Consider the following 24290-nt stretch of genomic DNA (forward strand, 5'->3'; position numbering starts at 1 on the left):
ACACATTTATTAAAGAGGTCAGTGAACCTTTCATGTTCTTCAAGGGCCATTTCTTATTTTATATCGGATCGGTAGAATATCGGTTATCGGTATCAGTAAATTTTATATCGGTACTTTATCGGTATCGGCCAAAATTTCATATCGACCCATCCCTAAAATTAAGTGACTTTTGGAATTTTTACCAGTTCCTTGCTGGCTGGGTGAGTTTGGTAAATAGTTATTAAGATTAGTATATATATTATTCAATTGTACCATAATTGTGTATTATTTATGCTATAATCGGTGTAATTTTTTATTAAAAAAATTCCTTCGTCAGTCATTAGTCAATACCTGGTAAATATCACATAAAAGCTCACCCCCTGATACTTACTTGCTCCCTTTCCCCTACCCAACAGCCAATTACTGTTGAGTTCCTTTCACATTATATTTTTTTTACATATGAAGTGTATATTCTAAAACTTGGTTAAGTGTGATTCTAAAGGTAGTGTTTAGCTAAAATATTGTGACGTTCTTCCAAACATGTTCATGTATACTACAGTCTGTAACAAAATAACTGCACCACTTAACAAACTGTGTTTTAGGTGATATGTTGACAAGTATACTGCTCATATTGTACTTTAGGTTAATCCTGGGCTTTGTTTTATGTGTTTTATATGTCTATATATGAAAACCAGCTAATTTCAGGGCCATAATCTTGCCTTGTTTGCATGGTGAAGTGTCACTTAGGATTTTCCCCATGCCTGTTCAATGGTCATTGAGAATAGTCCAGACTACCTCTCAGACATGGCTGGAACACACTTTAGTAATCTAGCGATAGAGTGAAATCCATTACGCAGATTTTCCACCCACAATTCACATGATTTCCACCACTAATCACGGCTGCACGTCAGGAACAGATAGCAGCCATTTGCACACAGGCGTCAGAGACACCTGTTGGCAGAGAGTGGAATGAAAGACATCAGTGCAAAGTAACAAAAAAAGAATCAAGGAACAATCCGAGGTGCAATTACTATTGTTTTGCAAATTATTACAATGGTAATTTAAACATATATCAATATTCCCCTCATTTTTAGTGGTGATGCAGTTATTTTGTTACAGACTGTAATTGCCCTAATGATTTGGTCTTGTTATTGTTATTTTTAAACACCCTAACCATTATGTACATGGTACTAAATTCTTTGGAAAAGCATTTTCACTGAAGATTGTGCAATTTAAGCTGAAATGTTCAGAATGCAGGTGTAATGTTACATATTGCAGTTCTTCATTAAGTGTTCATTCTTCCTTGTTTTCTTTGTTTCAGCATTCCATAAGGCAGGAAGACCAGAGGAAGCATTTCACGTGCTGCATCAACTTACTCTCAATGCTGTTAATGAATCAAGGTTTCAGGATGCTGCCTACTACTATTGGGTGTTGGCCATGCAGTGTCTTGATTTGGCCAATCAGCAGTAAGTGTCTTTTTTTTTTATGGAGCAAGGTGAAATAACATTAAATGTGAGAAAATTTTATGACATGTTGCTTTATTGGGACCATGAAAACTGAATGCATAATGCTGAAAAATGTAAAATTTGTGAATGTAAAAACAGGGTTTCACTGTATTAACACTGGAACTTATATAAGCTAAAATTATATATTTTTTGTACATTTTTGTAATGCTTGAAACTTTTGTCATTTTAAAGGAAATATATTTCTTGATGGAGAATATCAGTGGTAGAACTTTGTACATGCGGCACAAAATCATTGGTCACCCAGACTCCTGAATGGCATATTTTATTAAAGAAAATTCTATTTCCAACAGATGCTGTTTCCTCAGTGGCATTCATATGATATTGAATGTTTAACAAAGTTGCAGTCCCTGGACATTAATAGATGTTCACAACCTTCAAGAAAGTTTTGTTTATTGACATTGAACTTTTCATATTCACATTGTGCTTTATTGTGCATTGGAATCACATCTCAGGAATAAATTTCCTCCCTTCAAATATTTAAACTGCCTCATGCTAAGAGTAATATTTTCATTTCAGTATAGAACAAAAGGATGAAATGCTTACCAGGTTCTCGGAACACCAAAAATATGCATCAATTTATTACGCCTATCACACTATCCAACGCTATACGGTAAGTGAACTAATTGTAGATTTGTGATACAGTGACTAAAATTTCGAAAATAAAATTTTGTCATAGTGGAAATAAAACACAATTCAAGAAAATAATATTTCAATAATATCAGAGTTACTATGTATAGTTCAACCGGCTTCGTAGCCAACTACAATTAAATGGTCAACTTTTGTTCTTGCCTTCAAAATTCCTGGATTCGCGTGAATCTTGGCATGATGTTCTTTGTATTGTTTCATCTAATCATCAGTCGGTAGCTCAGTCGGTAACGCATCTGGCTACCATGCTCAAGGTCCCAGGTTCGATCCCCGGCCGGTTCAAATCCGGGAACCTTTCTAACGATGGAAGCGGCCCCGGCACCCACTCAGCATTGAATAACATGGGTACGGGGGGGGGGGAGGGAACCCTGGGGGGTAAAGGTGGTCAGGGGCATGATGCTGATCACATCACCCCTCTCACGACCGAATCAAGAAAGTGTGGGGCGTTACCCCCACACCCACTATACGCCTTCATGGCATGGTGCTATGCACAGGGGAACACTTTACCTTTTTTACCATCTAATCATCATACATCCTCATGAGCCAAAAGTTGAATAAAAGCAAAGCTACATAACAAGAATACTAATTCTTATAACTCAGATGTTTCTAAGAGGCTCATAGAAGAGGAATAAGGACACTAAGAGAGTATTTTTTCTGGCAATAAGATTTTATGCAATAAACCTTTACCTGATAAAATAATAATAATACATTAAAACATTTCTTATGCTTTTTCAGTTATGTGTGCTTTCCTTTACAGGATGAACCTTTCACATCGTACATGCCTGAAGCTTTGTTTAACATTGCACGCTTCTTGGTTCATGAAATCAAAGATGTGCAACCAAAAGGAGTGTCAAAATTGTATCCTTTTAAACTGTTCAAATTCAAAGATAAAGATGGAAGGGCAGTGTTGAGATTGGCAGAAATAATGAAGTTTGGAAGGCTTCAGGTTTAGGAATGCCAAAGTGTACTGATATTTCATGTAAAATTACATTGGACTGTGTGCAACTTAAGAAACAGCTTACTTCAGGGTAAGAGTCAAGATAATGAATAGCCTATGTGTCATTTTAAAACTCCATGGCACAACAGGCCTTTGAAGAACAAGGAGTGCCAAGCAACTTTCCATTAGGTGATGCATGTTCTGCATGATACGCGCGTAAAGAACTGTTTTCTGCCTTCCTAGGCCCTAGCTTCCCTGCTGTTCTCAGTAAATTTTTGAAGCTCACCCTGGGGATCAACGTTGTTAACACTCGCACTAAAGGCAAAACAGCTGAACCATTCAGTTATGCAGTTCTATATGTCATTTTATTGGAGAAAAATATCACATTTTGATTTCCCAGCCTCGGCAAGAACAAAGAAGCAACACAATAGATGCAATATTTTCATTATTTTTCTGGCCCCAACATGTACACACTGTGTATGCTCATTTGTGATTATACAGGGTGAATGAAAATAAAGGGCAAAACTCAGGAATGTATTCCTCATGTGTAGAGAAGATAAAAGAAAAAGTTATATCAACGTGGGTCTGGAAATGTGTAATTTCTCGGTTATGAAACTTGCAAGTGTAATCAGTGTACATCAAGATTCACTAGCATAGCACGTAGTGTGTGACAGGCCTCACGATATTCCATTTTACAAGATTGAACCAATATATGGTTATACAGCATCACATAATTTAATACATGTATTGTGTATGCTATGCAACCCCGGTCGTTAGCTAAGGAGTTCTTCAATTGTTTTTTCCTTGCTCGTGACGTATCGTGGAAACAATGTTCAAATCTCACATACGAGAAGTGTGTAATGCTCTGCTTAAACGAAGATTCATGAATGAAAAAGTTCATTCTGTGTTAATTGCTCGTAACGAACATTGAAATCGAAGTTGAAATTTGACAAATTTTCCTTCGCATGATTAATTTGCATGGTATTTGATACTGAAAATTGTGAATATTTGTAGGGATGCATTTTGTGGGAACGTTTCATATTTCACAGCACGTATGGATTAATCAACCACAGACAGAAGAGAGATGCACTCTACTTCATAAAAAATCCACACTTTTCTTGTTTCTAACATCAGACAATTATCTGATTCGTAATGTAGGACCACACGTTTGCATTGAAGCATGCATTTCTACATATATGTGAACTTACCTACAAGATGTGAAAGAAGAGTGTTGCAATATGCATGTATAAAGAACAACGAGCACAGATACTCGAAAAAACTGTGAGAAACAGACAAGTAGCAAAGAGTTCATTCACGTACTTAATGTTGATAGAAAGAACTAATATTTTCAACAGACCTGATACATTTTTACAGATTCAGCATGGAATTAACATTGTTGGATTATAAATATGCTGACAAATGGATTTAGGGAGAATGGCAGACGCTCAAAATTGTTTGAAAAAATTGTTCCTATTTTGTGTTGGATAAGAATATGCACACTTTTAAAAAAAATATTGTGTTTTTCCCCTGTCCAATCTGTTACACAAATCTTTGCAGATGTATATCTTGTAACATAATAAATTTCAATGTAACCTTAGCTCTTGAAGAAGATTACTGTACATGTAATATATTGAAATGTTACTAAATTAAATAATTTAATCCTTATAAGGAAAAAAAGGTCTTAATTTGGTGTAATATTATTTGTTAATCTGTTACATTTAAGCAGTTGTGCATTCAAGAGATATTCAAAATGATAATTCACAATAACTGCAATTTTTAATTATATATTTATTTATTTTATTCTTGTGCATGACTTGCTTGGAAGCTAATATACAATAGTTGCTTTTAAGACGTTAATACATATTGATGTCTTGTATTCGAATGAAAAGTTTCGTGGCTTACATGTGTTATTACCTTTGAATCAAGGTATCCTGAATTCGATTCAAAGGTTTATATCCTAATTTAAACTGTAGGTCGAATACCGATTAAACAATTGAAGAACTAAGGTGAAGAAGGGGTTATTAAAAAATTACAGACAATTGGGAAGTGACTAGGCTCATTTATATGCTTTATTTAAAATTTATTTAATGCACAATGATCTTGTTAATATTTTGCGAATAGACTCATCATACAAAATGCCAAAAAAAAAAAAAAAACCCTAACAAAATGACTTTGTTGGCGTCAGCTTGTGATCCAGCGTAGCCTTAAATGCTTCTATAAATTAAATTACCATCCATTCCATCCTCCCTCCATAACTTTGTCAAAAGGTGTCCGGAAAGTTTTTCTTATTGGCCGATGGAGAGTTTGTTGAAATTAGAGATGGTGAGGAGATGAGAGAAATCTGTTTTATCTCAGTCCCGTCTCAAATTTTGAGACTCGTTGCAGTGACCTTTTAGAACTGGAGACGAAAATGAGACCAAACCGTTCGAGAGTTTTTGAGACGAGATCGAAAAGAAACCCCTTCCCCCCCTGCTCCTCTCTCTCTCTCTCTCTCTCTCTCTCTCTCTTTCTTTAAGAATATCAAAGGATAATTCAAATAATTAATATCAGTAATTCGTAGCTACGTGGAGTCAATGCTGTTCACATTTCCTGTGAACACATGTTTATGGACATAATGGAAGGTGAACAAGTCTTATTTACAGAAGGCGTTTCTTGACCCTGTATTCGATTTTAAAATCATCTTAGGTGCTAGGACGTTTAGATTTCGCCACTGGTATATGGGCGTATGGGGCTATAGTCCCCTCCAAAATTTTGATTGATTGATTGATTTAGTTAGTTTTACTTCGTTTTTTCTTCCACTTTTGGCTAATTGCGAAGATGGAGACTAGTCATGATATGATGAAATTTATGAATGGATACTCACAAACAACCATGTCCAGGATCCCATGGACCCCTGGCATCGTAGCGCAATGTGCTAACCACTCTGTCAAGGGGACCGGCTCCGAAATTTTGAGAAAATTCAAGGAAAAACAAAATGATAAATGCAAAGTCCCCTTAAAATTACACCAGACAACCAACCATTCTTGTCTTGGAACAACTTTTAAGATGAAATATTTTAGTGTTGTATCCTGCCTCCTAGAATTACATCTATACAATTCCAGCCCTTCTGAAAAAATCCTGCGTATGCTAGTGGACTCCACACATAGTCTTCTACATTGAAATATAAGCTATACACATTTTTACATGTTTCATATTGCTAGGTCCTCCTCCGTGGCTGTGCAATCTAAGGTGCTGTGCTTTGACTCAGACTGCGAGATGGCCTGAATTCTGAATTCAGTCACCTGGTTCTTCGCCTGCCTGTATATATGACCATTGGCAACCCACCATCATGAGGAACTTGGGGAGCTAGGAGTGAGTAGCGTAACCCGGTCTTCGAAATCTCCTATAATGGCTGAGGATTCGACGTGCGAACCCCACGTCACCCCATTACCAGTTGAAGATCTCCATACCTCTAGGTAGTATTGTGGGAAGGAGACTGGCAGTCAGGAAATAGGCCAAGGCCCTTCAAGGGTGGTCGCACCATGCGTTATTGAATATTATTATTTATATTGCTAGCATCTTTACGCTTGTAAGCACTGGTAACAAAGAGACGAATTCTTTGGAATATTACTGTATGAAATGTTTGTTGTTTGTATCTTTGGACCTCAATGGCAGAAACTAGTAGAAATGTAACCATATTAACAAAACAGCTTAGTATATTTATAAGCACAATACAACTTTTCTCATGTGTAAAAACTGCTTATCAATCGTTGATATGGAATATGCTGCTTGAATACTGTAAAAAATCACATAAACTTCCCTAATTCAATTGAATCACAATTTTTAAAATCTTTTATGTCGAAAGAATGAAATTGAACACTCTTTTATGACACAACAGAAAATAAGTAAAAACATTAGTAATGTATTTGTCCTCAGTTGAAAGATTGAGTTCTAAGACATCATTGTTTTTTTTAGAATTTTTTAATTTCACAATTACATAATGTTATAATTTTTCACGATTCAATAAATATTGATCATTTTAAAATGGATTGCACTTACTAATCATGATACAAATTATTCATAAATTATCACATAATTATTTCTACCAGTTTTCATTAAAATAAACACACATTTAAGTGAATCATACGATGTTTCATGAAAATATCATGTTATGTGATACAATTAAAGTGACGAAGATAATCAGAATGAACAAAATACAAATAAGAAAAAAATCGCTACCGGATTCGATCTTACAACCTTAAGATTGTAAAGCAAAAACTATACAACTGGACTAATTTGCCACTACAAGATAAGTGAGTTATGAATCGAATATATACTTTCTACTGTTTTTAGGTTTGAACTAGGAATCATAATATACTGTTTTAACAACTTAAAAATTGCTTTTCAGTTTAAAAACTTGCCTTTGCACGTTATTTTGGTTAACGTGTAGCACTAATTGTGTAAAAGAGTGGTACAAAACATTCATTCTGCAGATCTGAAATGTTGAAGCGTGACCTCGGATTGCACATTAGATAGCTTGCATTTCTATCTGAAAATAAGCAATTTCAACCCCCTTGACGTGAAAACTTCTAGATTTTTAGTAATTACGAACCATAAATGAACTGTCACATCAAGATATAAGCATTTCTGCGTTCCATTTCAAGTTTTCACTTTGTTCTTTTTTGATATGTGGGTAATGCAACACTTTTTTGTGAACTTGCGGGTGTTAGATTCACTTGATCCCACGATTCGCCATCAGATCGCATGCATTTTGAGTAAACAAGCTTACGACCCAACCTTATATAATTGTAATAACCTTGATGCTATGCTCACATTTGCAAATCTCACTACTCAGAAATTATGCATTTCCAGATCCGTGTTGATATAACCTTTTTTTTTTTCTTCTGTATAGGTGAGGAAGAAGTTTTATTTCTGAATTTTCCTTACACCCTGTATTTTACATTCTCTGCAAGTCATGCAGACTTATGCCCAAAATATTTAATATTTTTTTCACTAACGTGTACATGTAAGGTGCTGCAAGTTATGAATGATGGATGGTGTCATCTGTATCACCTGTGTGTTTCCTTAACTCTTCACAGCTCAATTTTTTATGCTTTAGCTAAGCAGGCACGGAACCTTGGAGCATATAAACTAGCACGTCAGGTCTTGGACAGAATACAGAACTTGAAAATACCAGCACGTTTTCAGGTAAATATTCAAGCATGTGATGATAATAGGCAAGGATCCAGCCTAAATCACTTTAGGGGCAGATAGTTTTTGCATGGATTTGTGTTTCATATCCATTGGGGTAAAACTTGATAGACGTTAACATTTTTTTAGACCCATTTGCAAAATAGCAAAATTTGCACAATTAGCGAGTTGAGGTAACCTCAAAAGTTGAATTTAGGATCAAGAGATAAGTTTTCAAGGTTAAAGAATGGTAGATCTGTATGATAAAATTAACTTATATTTTGACCCAGCTGGTTTAACAACTCAAAATTAGAGTCAAGATTTCCCGAACATAAGAAACAGTTCTGAGTAGTTTACTCACCACATTGCAGCTCATGTAATGATTCATTAAAAAGTGAGATATAAGGGGTGACCCTTTCTGTAGATACCCAATTATCAACCTCTCTTTCACTAAGTACACCCTGGACTGCATTGTTGCAGACTAATGAGGCTCTGGTGTCTGGACTCTCAGGCAGTATAATCCTCTATGGAACTTGTGTTGTATCCTGTCCATGTTTGTGATTTTCGTTTCATTTATTTCATCTAATTACTTTTCATTCCAATCTTTGCAATTAGCCAAAAGTGGCAGAAAAGCAAAGTAACATGAAAACAAATCTATGAATCTACCATTAGAAAAGTTCAACTTATCCTGTTATCCAGTTAATCTAAATATTCAGCTTTGGAGTAAAACTGAACTTTACAAAGTCCCTAAATGTGATAAAGACGTCCAATTTTAATTTTAAGTAGTATTTCTCCTGTTTTGAAAAATGGAAGATTCCAACTTTTCAACAAAATTGATATTGAGAGTAAAAGATATAGGTTTGCAGGTTTGCTAAGTTGGAAAAAAAAATCCAGTTACATGGGAGAACCCAAAGAAACTGGAATTTTGTGATTGAAAATTGTGTATTTATTTTTAGGTTACAAATTTAATCACCTTCATAGTACTGTCCATTTGATGCAATGCACCGGTCTAAACATGTTTTCCATTTTTCGAAGCAGTCCTGAAACTCTTGCAAACTCTTCCACGTCCGCAAAACGTTTTTCTTTCAGGACTTTTTTTATTCGGGGGGAATAAAAAGAAGTCGCACGGAATGAGATCAGGTGAATAAGTTGGGCCATGCTGTTTTTAGTTAAAAATTGTGTCTCACTCAAGGCTTTGTGCGCTGGCAGGTTGTTGCCACAGCCCGGGGTGTTTTAATCTCATTGCATCAAGCAACGTTTCAGAACTTGTAGTAAAATGCCTGTTGAACAGTTTGACCATTAGGAATGAATTCTGAGTGAACAATGCCTTTTGCAACAAAAACAAAAAGAAATCAGCATCGTCTTGACATGTTTCCCTGACAGAGGGTGATCTGCAAAGTACAAGTGATAATTCACCATTCCTGAAGCGGGAAAACCACTCGTAAGTTTGTGTCTTTCCCAGAGTAGCTTCCTTGTAAAAGCTGTTTCAAGCATTACAACTGTCCGCCGTGCCATTTTCCCTAACAGAAAAGAGAATTTCACAACTACATGTTGTTAAAACTTTTTAGTCAACACAGAAATCGACAAACAAGCAAGAGGTGCTTTGCAAAAATATTTACTACGTGGTACCACGACTTTACTTGATGATGCCGCTCAGCAGACTGATGCAGAAGGGTCCCCCCTCCCAGCAAAAGACATCTAGCGGAAGATGCATGTACTACAATGGGACTGCCCACCAGAGAACGATTCCGGTTTCTTTTGGGTCCCCCCCACATAAGTGTTATGATTTCGACTAGATGTGAAATGACTAGGGCTGAACTGATACCCATACTGATTCCTATCGATACTGGTGCTTGAAAATTGTAACAAATAAAAGTTGTTCAAAATAACAATTTATATTAGTGGGTGAGTATTCCACTTGAATTATAAGCATCAATTTACCAAATATTTGCTTAAAAAAACAACTAAAAAAAAACGAATATCAAAATGTCTCTTACATAATCATAAAACACATTTTTTCCACAAGCAGGTGCAACTTGAATTTAAACTGCAAATTTTGCATATTTTTTAGGATAATTTGACTATGCGAAAGTGTCAAGACATTCTCGAAGAAAGACCAAAATGTTGGAAAGAATCAGTAAAAAAATTCAACCGATAATTTCCTACAGTGGTACCACTGGTATTGGCCAATAATGAAACGGCATCACTATAGACTCCTAAAAACTCTAATTTAGTATTAAAATCTAAGTGTTGAGTAAATAGACACCAGCCCATTTTGGAATTGGCATTGAGCATTCCACATTTTCCAGAATTTTTTTCTACTTTACACTAGATTTTGGTTTCAGTTGTGTACAAATACTGTTAGATGTAGAAGTTACTTACCTTCAAGTTACTTCGGACATTACTGTTGCAGGGTTGGAAAATGATCAGTAAAATCAGTAAAAGTCAGTTTTTTCATCTTAGTCTGTAATTCATAATTGAGAAAAGAGAGACGCGGTAGTATATAAATATGGATAAACTAATGCTCACTTAATCTGCGAAGCTGTTTTTCTTCTTCGTTCTATTAATTTCAGTGGTTGCTGCCACCATCCTCGTTGGAACTTGCTGTACTGCTGCTTGGCGTGCATGCAGGCAACCAGTACATACATGCTCTCTCTAGCCATCCTCCAAGCAAAAAGCTAATGTGTGGCTGAACTTTTATCAAAGAGCCTTCTACTGTTTCAGAGAAGAGGATTTACGAAAGGAGATAGCCACCATCACTGAAATAGCACTGAAACATGGCTACACAGAAGCACAACTTTCCACTTGGTGCAGTAAAGTGGAAATACAGGTCAGACACCCTAACCAACCACAATCAACCCATCCGCAAGTAACCCAGCCACAATCAACCTCCAGCGGCCAATATAAATGGTTTGCCTTCCCCTACCATCCCACCACTTCCAACCGCATATCCAAAGCTCTTCTCCCATATGGCATCAAAGTAGCACACAAACACAATTCCAAAATAGCTGATAAACTGAAAAAAACACAAACGGTACTTCCTCTCTCCCCTTGATAACCCAGGTGTATACGATGCAGAATGTGAATGCAAGGCACATTACATTGGCAGGTCCATCAGATCTGTCAATGAAAGAATCCAACAGCACCTAACAGATGCGAAAAAGTCCAACCCACTACTGGTCTTGCTAAACATATCAAATACAGTAGCCATAAAATTCAAAAGGTTCAAGTAAAACACACTGCCCACACGCTCGTAGACACAAAAATGAAGGAAACGCATGCCATAATGCACTTCCCGCACGAGCTAAACATTGATAGCGGACAAGTGCACCACACTTGGATTCCTCTACTACTACAACAGTTATCGCCCAGAAATAGCAGACGACACAGACTCAGATGCACTGTTAACAACAGCGCACCTAGAGGCAGCCGGAGAACTACAAACAAAATACGTACGCCAAGCAACAGTACAGCAAGTTCCAACGAGGATGGTGGCAGCAGCCACTGAAATTAGTAGAATGATGAAGAAAAAACAGTTTCACAGATAAAGTGAGTACTAGTTTCTCCATATTTATTAGTCTGTAATTTCTAATTTTTTTAAAAAATGGTCAGTAAAGCCAGTATTTCTATGTTTCTATGACTACTGATTACTATTTGCATCTTTTGAATTTTGTTGCTCCATTTTGAGGGATACATGATGACTGGTTAAGGAGATGATTTTTTTTCAATTTAACTATTGGTAAGATCTTTATTTTCCTATTGTCCATGAGATAGTAATAATTTTTAATGTTATACTTATACTTAGTATAAAATTGGGGGGGGGGTATGAAGCAGTTGAACAGCATGCTGCATCTAGCAAATATAAGAATGAGTGGCTCATCTCAATTACATCTGTCGGCAGCTCATCCTGATGTATCGGAAGAATCTAGTTCCGGTAGCCAGACTGCAGCAAAATATAATACAGGAACTATTCCACTTTACAGGATCAGAGATAGTGCAACGAGAGCAGAACTTATGTGGGGGGTGAAAACTATTTCAGCTGGCTTTGCCTTTCAGCCAGTTTGTGAATGTATTGGAGAAACTTTCAACATTATGTTTCCAAATGCAGTGCCCAAAGACTTTTCCCTCAAGGACAAAGCCACGATATCTAACAACAGATGCGCTGGCCCCATACTTCAGAAAACAGTTGCTGAAGGATTTGAATGGTGCATATTATACCTTGTGCTATGATGAAACCACCAATGCCACATCTTACAAAAAGTGACAGGTAGCTGATAGATACTGGTCACCAACCAAAAATCTGATTGTGACGAGGCATCTCCAGACTTTCTTCATGGGATCAGCAACAAGTAAAGATATTTACAATAAACTTGATGAAGCATTGAATTCAGTACAACTTCCTCGATCAAAACTGCTAATGTTAAGTAATGATGGGCCAAATGTGAACAAGGCTGTCAAAAAACTTATGAATGATTATCTTATTTTGGCAGAAAGGCAGGCTCGTGTAGATTTTGGCACTTGTAACATCCATGTAGTCCATAATGCTTTCTGCAGGGGCATGGCAGAACTGGGAGATGATGCATCAAACTTAATTTTCCTTCTTCATGATTTGTTTGATGGATGGCCATCACGATGGAAGACTTCACTAAAGTTCAAAGAGATCTCAGTATTTCAAATCATAGTTTCTTGAAACATGTTTCTTCTAGGTGGTTAACACTAGAGAATGCAGCTGAGAGACTAATTGAACAATGGCCAGCAGTTACAAGGTACTTTAAGGAATTTGTTTCTGAAAATAAGAGTATTTTGGTGACATCTTCTTCAAAGTATAGAAATATAATAAATCTCTTAAAACATGAGACAATGAAAGCAGAGGTGATGTTCTGTTGCACAAGTGCCTGTTTATTTACAAATTCACTGGTCTCTTGCAAAGAGAAGAGCCTTTGGTGCATGTGATGTACAGTGAAGTAATAGCATTTACAAGAACAGTATTGAATCGTGTTTGTAAGAATTCAGCACCATTGTCCATTGAAGCTTTCAGAGATGAGTACTCTCTACCTGTGACAGAACTAATCAATGGAAGTAGAATATGTAATGTACTGAGGAAACTTTCTGAAAAGGAAAAGCTACTGTGTTTAACGGCAGCAAAAGAACATTTCACAGCAGCCTGCAAACACCTTTTACTTCAGTCATCTTTGGACAAAACCATCCTCAGAAATCTTCAGTGTTTAGCTCCTGAAAGTAGGGACCTATAAGAACATAATGAAAGTAGCAGCAGCACTCCCAATGGATATTTTGCTGGACATGATTACAGATGTGCCACATAGATATGTACTGGAATCAGTTCTTTGGAAACACAAAATTATCTGGAGATCCTAAATACCCACTAGCTACCGAGGTAGTGCAAGCAGCACTGTCATTATCACATGGTAGTGGAGACATAGAAAAAAGGTTTTCAAAATCTGGATGCATTTTGACTGATGAAAGGGCCAGTATGTCAGAAAGAACACCTGCTAGTCAAAGAAACTTTTGTAAATATCACGCAGGAGCTTTTGCAGATGGCAAGAGTGGCTCATGTTCATTATAAGCAATATTGTGACAAACAGTGTGCTATTAAAGACAAGGAGCAAAGAGGAAAAGAAATGAATGATAGGGAAAGGAGAACAGTTAGAAAAGTTGATGAGAATGAACAATGAAAAAGTTAGTATACAAGAGGAGGAAGCAAAATTACAAAAGCTGAGAGTGGAACAGAAAGAAAACAGGATGATTGCTCAAACATTACTAACTGATGCAACCAAACTTATAAAGAAGGCTGCTGATGAAAAAGACATGGTGGAACTCAACATGGCACAGCTCGTGCTGGAAGGAGTGGAGAAAGCAATGGCAGAGGAGAATAAGAAAAGAATGCATGCAGATAAAGTGCAAAAAAGTATTGAGAAAGAAAAGAATTCGTTAATAACTTCTTTTTTCAGTAAGAAACCAAAGACAAGCTGAAAGTAAAGACTATACAAGTTTTGCTGTCTCATTGTATGTATTGTATTATTTGGTTTAAATAAGGTTTATATTGAATAAAAAGGTGTGTGATGGCTGGCTATGGGGATGCTGGAGGCCAGGGAATGTTATTATTATTATTTATGATACCCCATTTCTACTTATAGGATGGCAATTTATTGACATAGTGTAAATAAAGTGGTCAGTATTTGTTAATTTTTTTTTTAAATTTTGATCACTTAAATCAGTAATTTTGACCATTTGACTAGTTTCCACCCCTGCTGTTGTGATAGATTCTGATTTTTTTAAGGAAAATGTGGATCTTGCTGCTCTAATGGTTCGCTCTAAACCTTACCATGACAGTGAAGAATTGCAGCACATGTGCTACAGATGTTCAACATATAACCCTCTCTTTAACAGTATGGGGAATTGTTGCATCAATTGTCGTGAGCCCTTCGTACATTCCTTCATATCATTTGGTAAGTACTGCAGCTCCTTTTTTTTTCAATGGAATTAGCTACTTTGTTGAAGTTACTCTTTTATATGTGTGTGTGTTATTTAAATGCTACTGTTGCACAATGGCCAAGGGGTCTTTGCAGGAAAGAGAAAGTACTGTTGAATATAATTTCTTGTCTGTCAAATTCTTTAATTATTCATTAACATTTCACTGCAGTTAGGAGTAAGGTAATCAGAAAGAAGCTTAACAAAGAAAGACAATTAGACACCTAATTTCTGACCAAAGCATAAGCAAGATAAAACTATAACATTCTAAAATTTCCAGTGTCCATTTAATAGTTTATCTCCATTTTTGTATGGATGTTGCTTTTCTTTCTAATGAATGATAGGACAAACACAATGTTAACCAGATTTCAAACTTGGACTTTGAAATCAGTGTGCTGTTCTGTATTCACAGTTGATTACAAGATAATGCAGAGGAACCTGTGTTGACTGGCAGGAGTTTATAATATTTTCTTGTGTTGGAACAAGCAATTTGAACCATATTATGCTGGGAAACGTAAAATTGTGATTCCAATGTAAATTGAAAACCAACTCCACAAAAACTTTGAAGACATTTTCATAAATATTATTTTGGATTCTCATGATTCTCACAACCAGATTCCTGTTGAAAATGTGTTGTCAGTCAATTTAATAACCAAATAGTCAACAATTTTGTTCTTAAAATAAAATTAAATAGCATTGCTGTTTGTGTACAAAAGGTAATATTTTATATCCTTATTCACTTCACAAATAATAATAAATGTGTTTTAGCCTTGCTTATTTTAAGAAAGAAGTGAACGTATTCTTCCATTAGTTGTGCCTTAATGTGCAGTTTATTGTCATTTGCCAGAGGTGCTCCCATTGGTTGAGTTCCAGTTAGAGGAAGGCATCACTGATGAAGAGGCCGTCCATTTAATAGAATCTCCAGCCCCAAGAGACAAAGAAGATGGTTTGAAGGAGTCAATCAATGAAAGCTACCAAGTCATGAAGTTTGATGAACCCACCACCGTGACAACTGATCCCTTTACGGATCGACTGATGACTTTTGAGGTAATGTAAATATCAATCTGATACTTTTAACTTTTGGAATCAATTCCTGTTGTCCCTTGTGGAATTGTCCTTCCTCTACTTCTGCTTAAACAGATCTTTGCCACATCTCTCAGTGTATCCCCCTTTCCTTCTTCCCTGCTGGGTTCAATTCCAGGGTGGCTGCTTTTAGCATTTTTTCCCTCTTGCATGAATGACTTGTTCTCATATTAGCTTACAAGAAATTTATTTAATTTCTCTATGATTTACATTCAAACTGGCAAATAGTGAATTTGGAAAAATATTGCAATTCATAATCTGGGGAGAGATTTTTTCACATGGAAACAGGTTTAAATAAAATATTTGATTACTTTTTGAGTTACGACTAAATGAGACTAGATTGAATTAGTTATTTTTACAGAAGTTATTTCAAATTCTTCTTAGCCTTTCACATTATTATACATATGTTGATATGTATAGCCCTATAGGCCTACGGGCTGAATGAAAAAACTAAGTCACAAAACACGCAAATAACCACAGACTACCAAATAGCAAGTTTTAACGAGTTTTAAAAACTTCAAAGACATGTGTTTTAAATGTTTAAAACAGGTTGTTTTAAACATGCCTACCTTGCTTCTCGGAACTATGTATATGTTCTGAAAGTGAAGCAATGGGACCATGCAAAACAAAGTGCCATATTTCCTTAACATTATCAATGGACAGTGACGTGCGGTGACGTCGACACTTTGGGTAGCAATCAGTGGCGTGCCCAAGGGAGGTTGATGTCAGTCATAACCCCCCTCCCCCCTTTAGGGCCCAGTATTCCAAAAAAAAAGAAAGGGAAAGATTGCAAAATGAGGAAGGACTACTAAAAAAAAGTACACGTAACTCCCTTTGAAAATCCAAAACAAGTTGATTTGACTACTAAGTCAGAGATCCCAGCTTCGAACCCCGACCTGGGCATAGGTGTTATTTGTGTTTGTCCCTTCATCAATTTTAGCTTATCATCTTCACGATTAGCCAAAAGTGGTGGAAAAGCGAAGTAAAACAAACCAAATCAAACAATCAATCAATAATTTGATCTGATTTTTGTTACTTAGTGGTGCTGACACATTTGTTTAATCGCGAAGATGATACGACAATTTATGAAGAGACAAACACAAATAACAGCCATGCCGAGGTGGGTTCGAACCTGGAACTCCTGATGTCTTAGCATGTAGTGATAACCACGATAACCCTGCAGTTGGTTGATTTGGTGTTTTAAGTCCACTTTATGCACATAAAGGCTAATCGGGACTGGACCTAGAGTTTAAAGTGGGATCCGAGCCACTATGTGCCTCCACTGGGTACCTATCCGGGATCACTTGCACTCCCCCCACAGAGGTCGGCCAACAACAAAGATGAGTGGCTATTCGGATACGTGGGTATCTGTAAAGCAAACTGCATTTTTCCTCAGTGGTAAATTTCAATTGGATTTTTGAACCCCCATCTTTGTATATGATTAACGTTTTTTCAAAAAATTTGCATTGCTTGATTTCGCTAATTTCTCCATCTCACGATCTTGTTACTGAAAGATCCTGCCTCGAACCCTGGCCTGTGCATGAGTGTTTCTTTGTAACCACTCCATCCGTTTAATTTAATCAACGTTCGTCGTCATGGCAGAAGTTAGGTAAAGTTATGGAAGAGCAATGCTAAAAATAAAATACAAATAATTTCCTCCCAGTGTATCTGCAGGGCACTGTGAAATCAGGAGTCCAGAGTTCTCTGTTTATGATTGTCCCTCATGACTTCCATAAGCTCATTAGCTACTTATTGCAATTAAGTCTATACAGCTAGAAAAAGTTATGGAAGGTGGCAGAAATTCAATATATTAGAGCGGATAAACAGGTAACAAAACAAACTTTTTTGTAGTTTCTTTGACAATATTCATTTGGCTTTTTGACTTCTGGGATACATTTTTCATTCCAAATTATTTAATTATTCACTGCAGAGTACAACACATAGCAACAAGAATGTGCGCTCGTCACAGGTTCAAATCCCAGCCTGAATTGTTCCTTGAGAGGTCCCTTCTTCAATTTCATCATATAATCACTCATCCTCATTTTTGCGATAACCAAATGTGGCAGAAAAGCGAAGTAAAATATACCAAACCAACAACAACAATTAGAACGTGCATTCTCTTGCCAAAATTAATACATCCATATTTATGACTGTTTAGCTTACCCATTTTTTTTATTGGAGGCCAAAATATTATTATATTTAAATAATACACTACTAAAACGAGAGTGAGAGAGAGCATGAACATATATTTGTTATTTAATCATTATACTCTATGTGATCAGAAGTATCCGGACACCCACCTGAAAATGAAGTACAAGTTTGGACAACCCTCCATCGGGAACACTGGCAGTCAATACAGTATTGGCCAACCCTTAGCCTTGATGACAGCATGCACTCTCACAGGCATACTTTCAATCAGGTGCCGGAAGATTTCCTGAGGAATGGCAGCCCATTCCTTGCAGAGCGCCAAAATGAGAAGAGGTATTGATGTGGATCGATGTGGTCTAGCACAAAGTCGGCATTCCAAAACATCCCAGAGATATTCTATGGGATTCAAATCAGGACTCAGTGCACAATGGTCATCCCCGAACTGGTCTTCGACGGTAGGCAGCATGAAAGCTGTTAAAATGCCAACGTAAGCTTGTTCCGTAACATTGCCATGTAAAGCAACAAGGGGGCCAAGCCCCTCCAGGTGAAACATGACCACACGGTAACCCCGCCACTTCCAAATTCCACTGTTGGCACTATACAGGCTGGTAGATGTCGTTCACCAGGCATGCACCACACCCACACCCTACCATCGGATCGCCACATTGTGTACTGTGATTCATCACTCCACACAACTGTTCTATGGTCCAGTTTCAACGCTCCTTGCACCAAACGAGGCGGCGTTTGACATTTGTCTGTGTGATGTTTGACTTATGGGCAGCTGCTCGGCCATGGAAACCAAGTTGCCGCACCTTGCACCAAACAGTAATGGTGCTTGGGTAGATCGTGATGCAGTTTGGAATTCCTGTGTGATGGTGGCGATGGATGATTGATGATAATGCTGTACGACCCTCTTCAACACTCGATGGTCACTGGAGGTCAACATGGGAGGTTGGCCTGCACGCTTTTGGGTTGTACACATTCCTTCACTATAACATTGGAAACAGTGGACAGAGGGATGTTTAAGAGGGTGGAAATCTTACATGCAGACTTCCTACACAAGTGGCACCCAACCAACTGACCACGTTGAAAGTCTGTGAGTTCCTCAGACCATCCCATACTGCTGTCTCACACTGTCTGCAGACTACTGAGTTCGCTGACTATGTGTTCCATGTGGTAGATGGTAGTACTGTGTCGCCCTCTATGATAAACACATGTTTCGCGGTGTGTCCGGATATTTTTGATCACATAGAGTATATTCCATATTAAAAAGACTTTCATCTTGTACAGAAGGTTCCACTTTTTGTCTGCACATAATACAAGTACATTCCCATTTCATAAATAAATAAAACTACATCCCATATTATACATACATATTGTACAACGTGTAAAAAGTTGCTGTGTAAATACAGAGAACTTAAGTACTACAGAAAATCCCCCCCCCCCCCCGAGTTCTTTAGAGGATTTACAAAGGAATCAAAGGGAAAACAATTCCATATCTGTCCTCCTATATACAGGAGGATCTGAAAGCACGTGCTTTCTACCATTGGAGTGGGGGGGGAGGTGACAAAGGAGGTAGAGGCAGAAATCTTCCCTTTTCCTTCCTGCTGCCATTTATTAACTGGAACTGGTGAGGTGGAGGAAAAGCCAGCTAGGGTATCCAGCCTTGCCCACTGATGACATCGAGGAACGAGAAGCGCATGGAAAAAAAGTGTTGCATATGAACTGGGGCTTCAAGACAATAAATATTGTGATTTGAAAATAATTAGACTCTTGAGATTGATTGATCTATCTCTGCTAGACTAGCTACTCCTCAGTGCACGTCACCTGTCTATGGAACTTCTTCAGTACAAACATTCCCAATATCAGAGTACTAACTAACAACATGCAGTTAGCATTATTGATAGCTAAAGAAATAAAAAAAAATGCAAGCAATTTATAGATGGGAAGTCTACTGCATTGTACAGGCATCTGATTTACCTTATTAAAACTGAAACTTGTGGTTGATCGCAGCATCCGCAAGTTTATATACGAGGGGCATCCAGAAAGTAAGTTCTGCTGGGCTTAGTGGTTGTTGCACAACTACATATACAGATATGAAGAGGTGGTATGTGGCTGTAATCAGGTGCAGTCGCAGTGCTGTAAATGGAATAGATTTATAACAGCGCTAGGAGAAAGATGGCAGCTCTCATACAGTCTCCTGCCTACTGAAGTAAGTGCCGGAATCAGATGTCTGCATGCTCAAAGCAGATGCCGGCAGAGCTCCACCGACAATCCTGTGAGGTGTAAGGACCGGACTTCATAAGAGACAGTATGGTTAGATGAAGGTTAGATGGAAAGGCTGACATACATTGCATGACCACATACAGCTGAGGGCACATGCGCTCTTTTGCATTATTTCAAGTGGGAGGTCCAACCTTACGCATACCGTATTGACTTCCATCTTGTACAGAAGGTTCCACTTTTTGGAGGCAGAAACATAACATGGGCATACAAAATTTAGTGCCACGTTACAACAAATGCCTGAACAATGGTGATGAACAATAAGTATTTCTTAAAAAATATAAAAAACCGTTTACTTACGTTATGTGAGTATGAAGCCTGAAGAAGGGAGCAGTAGACCCCCGAAACTTTGCTTTTACAACGTTTTTTTTATATTTTTTAAGAAATACTTATTGTTTACTAAAGTGAGTAATTTCCACATGTGCAAGTATGAATAACTGTGATGAATAAGTCAAAACGTAAGTTATGGGTCACTATAAGTAATACAATAAATGTCAATTACTACCAATATTCTTGTTTTAATTTATCACGGATCCGAACTCACTCTCTGGATGTCTCTCATATAAAGTTCCAGCCTAGTAAATTCAATCAAAATAGATAAAAAGTGAAACTTCAGTAGAGCTGCAGAGGAACATCGATTATGAGGAAAGTGATTGAATGATTAAAGTGATTATTAGAATATTAAAATTGTTTAGCTATTTATTATTACTTTATTCCGTAACATTGGACATAAACTACCTCCAGTAGTAGATTAAAAACCATCTATCATGACAGGCACGTCCAACAAAATTCACACACATAAACGGAGCCTAAAGTTTGTCCGATTAAATGTCGTGTCACATGAAACAAAAATCTGATGCAGGAGAATGCAATGCATTCATTTTCTGTTGGATGTCATAGTGAGACATTTTGTTGCAATTCGACATTAGTTGGATGTGATAATTTGAGATTCATTAAATGTGCCAGTCCTGCCTGGCAGGTTCATTGCATCGCATCTAGTTCAAAGAACCATTTGTCGATAAAGACAAAATTCCCTGACTTTTTTTTACCTCCGAAATTCCCTGACCTTTCCTGGTTTTCCAGGTCTGTTGCCACCTGAATTCTAATGCCTCTCTTGAGAACCTTATTTCTATTCCTCCTTGCATGTCCTGTCCATTTCAAATTACCATTAATTAGCCTCATTAATGTGATACTAATGAAGTTCTGATTAATATCTTCTATCCCTAATAATTAGAATCTCAAAAGCTGGAAAACAGTGGGAGTTGATGCACTGACCATATGTCACCTCAAAGGATTGTTATGCCATGGAGGTTAGTTGTTGTTGTTTTAATCTGTAATAGTCCAACGCAAGTGGTTTGTAGATTTGCAGTAGTGACTTTTCTGTTTTGTACCACTGTACAGTCATGGACACGTCTGGGTTGTAATAATCCCATTGAAAGTCAATGGGTTTGTTACAGCCCAGAAGTGATTGTGACTACACTATGTATTGTGCATATCCTACAACAAATTGATTGATATCCACCCCTTTTGTAGCAAGAAGGCAGCAAGTTTGAGCCTGTGGTGATAAATCGGGCAGCTCTTCAGTCCATGGAACCAGCTGATGTGATAATCTGTCGGTGGCCTTCTCCTCTGCGATACCAGTTTTATCGTAACCTTTTACCAGACATGCCAGTTACTCTGTGCAAATCATGCAATAAGGTTTGTGTGTACTAATATTATTTTCCTATATGTTATATTTTAAGTTGTCTTTTCAACTGCGTATCTCACGTTTACACTAAAAATGAAACCTTGGAAGAACTCGAAATTGTTACAAAATGTATATGAATTTTTACAAAACATTTAGATCCCTTCAAATTAAAGATGAGGATTGGAGGATAACCTTATGATGCAAGTGGGAAAATTTGTGAAATGTTGGAAAGATTATATGAATAACTAATAACTAGACTTGCTGTACATTGAGTTTCACCACCTAAGGGCAAAAGATTATTATGAAAATTTAATAGCTTTTAACTTTGCATTGAGGATAGATTCATGGAACTGGAATTTACTGGTCCGATATAAAATTGGAAATGTTCCATGAAGAACCAGAGTGGTTTCTTCACCTCCTTAATTAAAGCAGTGGCCATCAAAATTAATATAACCACAAGTAAATAATTTCATAGCAAGCTAAGTATCTGATTCCAATGTGTATTGATTTGATATCACTATTTATCGGTAAATTCAGTAATTTTACCAATATACTTATATCTACATCAGCTGATACAATTAAGAGCACCAATTACTATCCCATCTCAGTTAAAAATATGTTGAAGATAAGAAAGTGCTGTTGGTAGAGTCAGAAGTAAAACTGCATTTTACACTCTTTTTCACATAAAGTGTCACACTTTGTAAGGCTGGACAGTTGAAGTATGTGCCACTTTATCTGAACAAGCGTGTACTTCACAATAATAAAAAAAAAGTATAGAATAGTGAGCAAAGGCAACCCAAAATGCAAGGAATGGCTGCATTGTACATCATGTAGTGATTTATGCCGAAGGACAAGACAAAAAAAAATATTGCATTCCTTTGCACGTTTCATTTCAGTACTCCTTAGGGATAGGAGGAAATATCAATCAGTAGACTATTGTCCGATATAGGCATGTGCCTATTGGAGTTCTCAATATTTAGGGCCGCGGCCGCGGTGGCTCAGTCGGTAACGCGTCTGACTACCATGCTCAAGGTCCCGGGTTCGATCCCCGGCCGGTTCAAATCCGGGAACTTTTCTAACGGTGGAAGCGGCCCCGGCGCCTACCCAGCGTCGAATAACATGGGTACCTGGGGGAAACCCTGGGGGGTAAAGGCGGTCAGGGGCGTGATGCTGATCACATCACCCCCACTCACGACCGGATCAAGAAAGTGTGGGGCGTTACCCCCACACCCCCTATACGCCTTCATGGCGTGGTGCTATGCACAGGGGAACACTTTTACTTTTACCTTTTTCAATATTTAGGGCTTCCCCCAATGGGATAGTGATAATGTCATCACCTTATAATCAAGAAGTCCTAGGTTCAATACCCAGTGGAGGCACACAGTGGTTCACAACCCACTCTAAACTGTAGTCACAGTCCCAATTAGCCTATCTTTACAAGTGAAGTGAAATTCAATTCTCCATAGTCCATCCGGACCAGAGATAATTTCATGGTAAATGTTATGACCATAAAAGCTGTACAATGGCTTCAGTGTGTGCAGAGTTTCTCTGTGCATATAGATACACTTTATGTTGAGTTTTCTTTCTTCAGGTGTTCCATGTTGATGATTTTGAGCTTCAAGTGTTGCAGAAAGGTCATTGCCCATTCTGCCGCACCCCTGTGGAAAGCACCTCGGCAGATACTGCAGATGATCTTCAAGAATCGTGAATCCAAAGATGTAGCAGCTTTAATATTTTAGTGCTTTTTATTCATTTGTGGTTGCTTTAATACGTCCATTCCCTCCATATTCTATTAAGTTTTTAGCACCTTGTGCAATATGGATTGTGTTAATTTATTTCTTCATTTGTATTCTTGTTTTTATATTATTTTATGAAGCCTTTCAATAGGATGTGTATTCTGACTGTTACAAAACTTGTATGCAGATGATGATGCATATGGGTGCTAATAGATCTCAAATGGTTTTGTTGGATCTCAAAGTTTTGTATGTTTTTGTGTGGTAGCATGTTCATGCTATGTGAATTTTGTGATGTTTCTGTATTCAAGTGAAATAAATTTTATTCTGTAATAAAAACTTTTTTTTAAAGTAAATGTTCAGTTACTGCTCTTAACTATGATAACAAAGCTGGCCAAGATCTATGTGACAGCATACTGAAAGTGAACATCATTCTAGGAATATAGAATAAACCCACCAGTCAGTTTGAAAAATGGCATGAGGTGACCTACGTTCATCAACTTTTGACCTCAATTGCACAGTTTTCCTTATATCAAACTTGTCCATCCTATTTTCAAGACTTCAGAATCATTTCCCATCGGAAACATCAAATATACATGATGGAGGAATTC

At 37.3% G+C, this 24290-nt stretch overlaps 2 protein-coding genes across 2 annotated transcripts in view; one reads left to right on the plus strand and one right to left on the minus strand.

Annotated features, from left to right (window-relative positions):
- The window catches only part of Oseg1 (intraflagellar transport protein Oseg1), an 88677-nt gene extending 64672 nt beyond the window's left edge, over window positions 1–24005 (plus strand). The window contains exons 19-26 of the mRNA XM_083135810.1: window positions 1301–1445; window positions 2022–2115; window positions 2908–3008; window positions 8166–8274; window positions 14555–14723; window positions 15593–15792; window positions 21793–21957; window positions 23538–24005. Of these exons, the coding sequence (XP_082991936.1) occupies window positions 1301–1445; window positions 2022–2115; window positions 2908–3008; window positions 8166–8274; window positions 14555–14723; window positions 15593–15792; window positions 21793–21957; window positions 23538–23654 (1100 nt within the window). The 3' untranslated portion in view covers window positions 23655–24005. The remainder of the gene's footprint in view (window positions 1–1300; window positions 1446–2021; window positions 2116–2907; window positions 3009–8165; window positions 8275–14554; window positions 14724–15592; window positions 15793–21792; window positions 21958–23537) is intronic.
- LOC145998971 (DENN domain-containing protein 1B-like) overlaps window positions 2613–24290 on the minus strand; it is a 64019-nt gene continuing 42341 nt past the window's right edge. Inside the window, exon 14 of the transcript XR_014443353.1 lies at window positions 2613–2657. The gene's annotated coding sequence lies outside the window, so the exon portion shown is untranslated. The remainder of the gene's footprint in view (window positions 2658–24290) is intronic.

The sequence above is a fragment of the Lepisma saccharinum genome, chromosome 14, assembly GCF_977018435.1.
Source record: "Lepisma saccharinum chromosome 14, izLepSacc3.1, whole genome shotgun sequence".
Lineage (NCBI taxonomy): Eukaryota > Metazoa > Arthropoda > Insecta > Zygentoma > Lepismatidae > Lepisma > Lepisma saccharinum.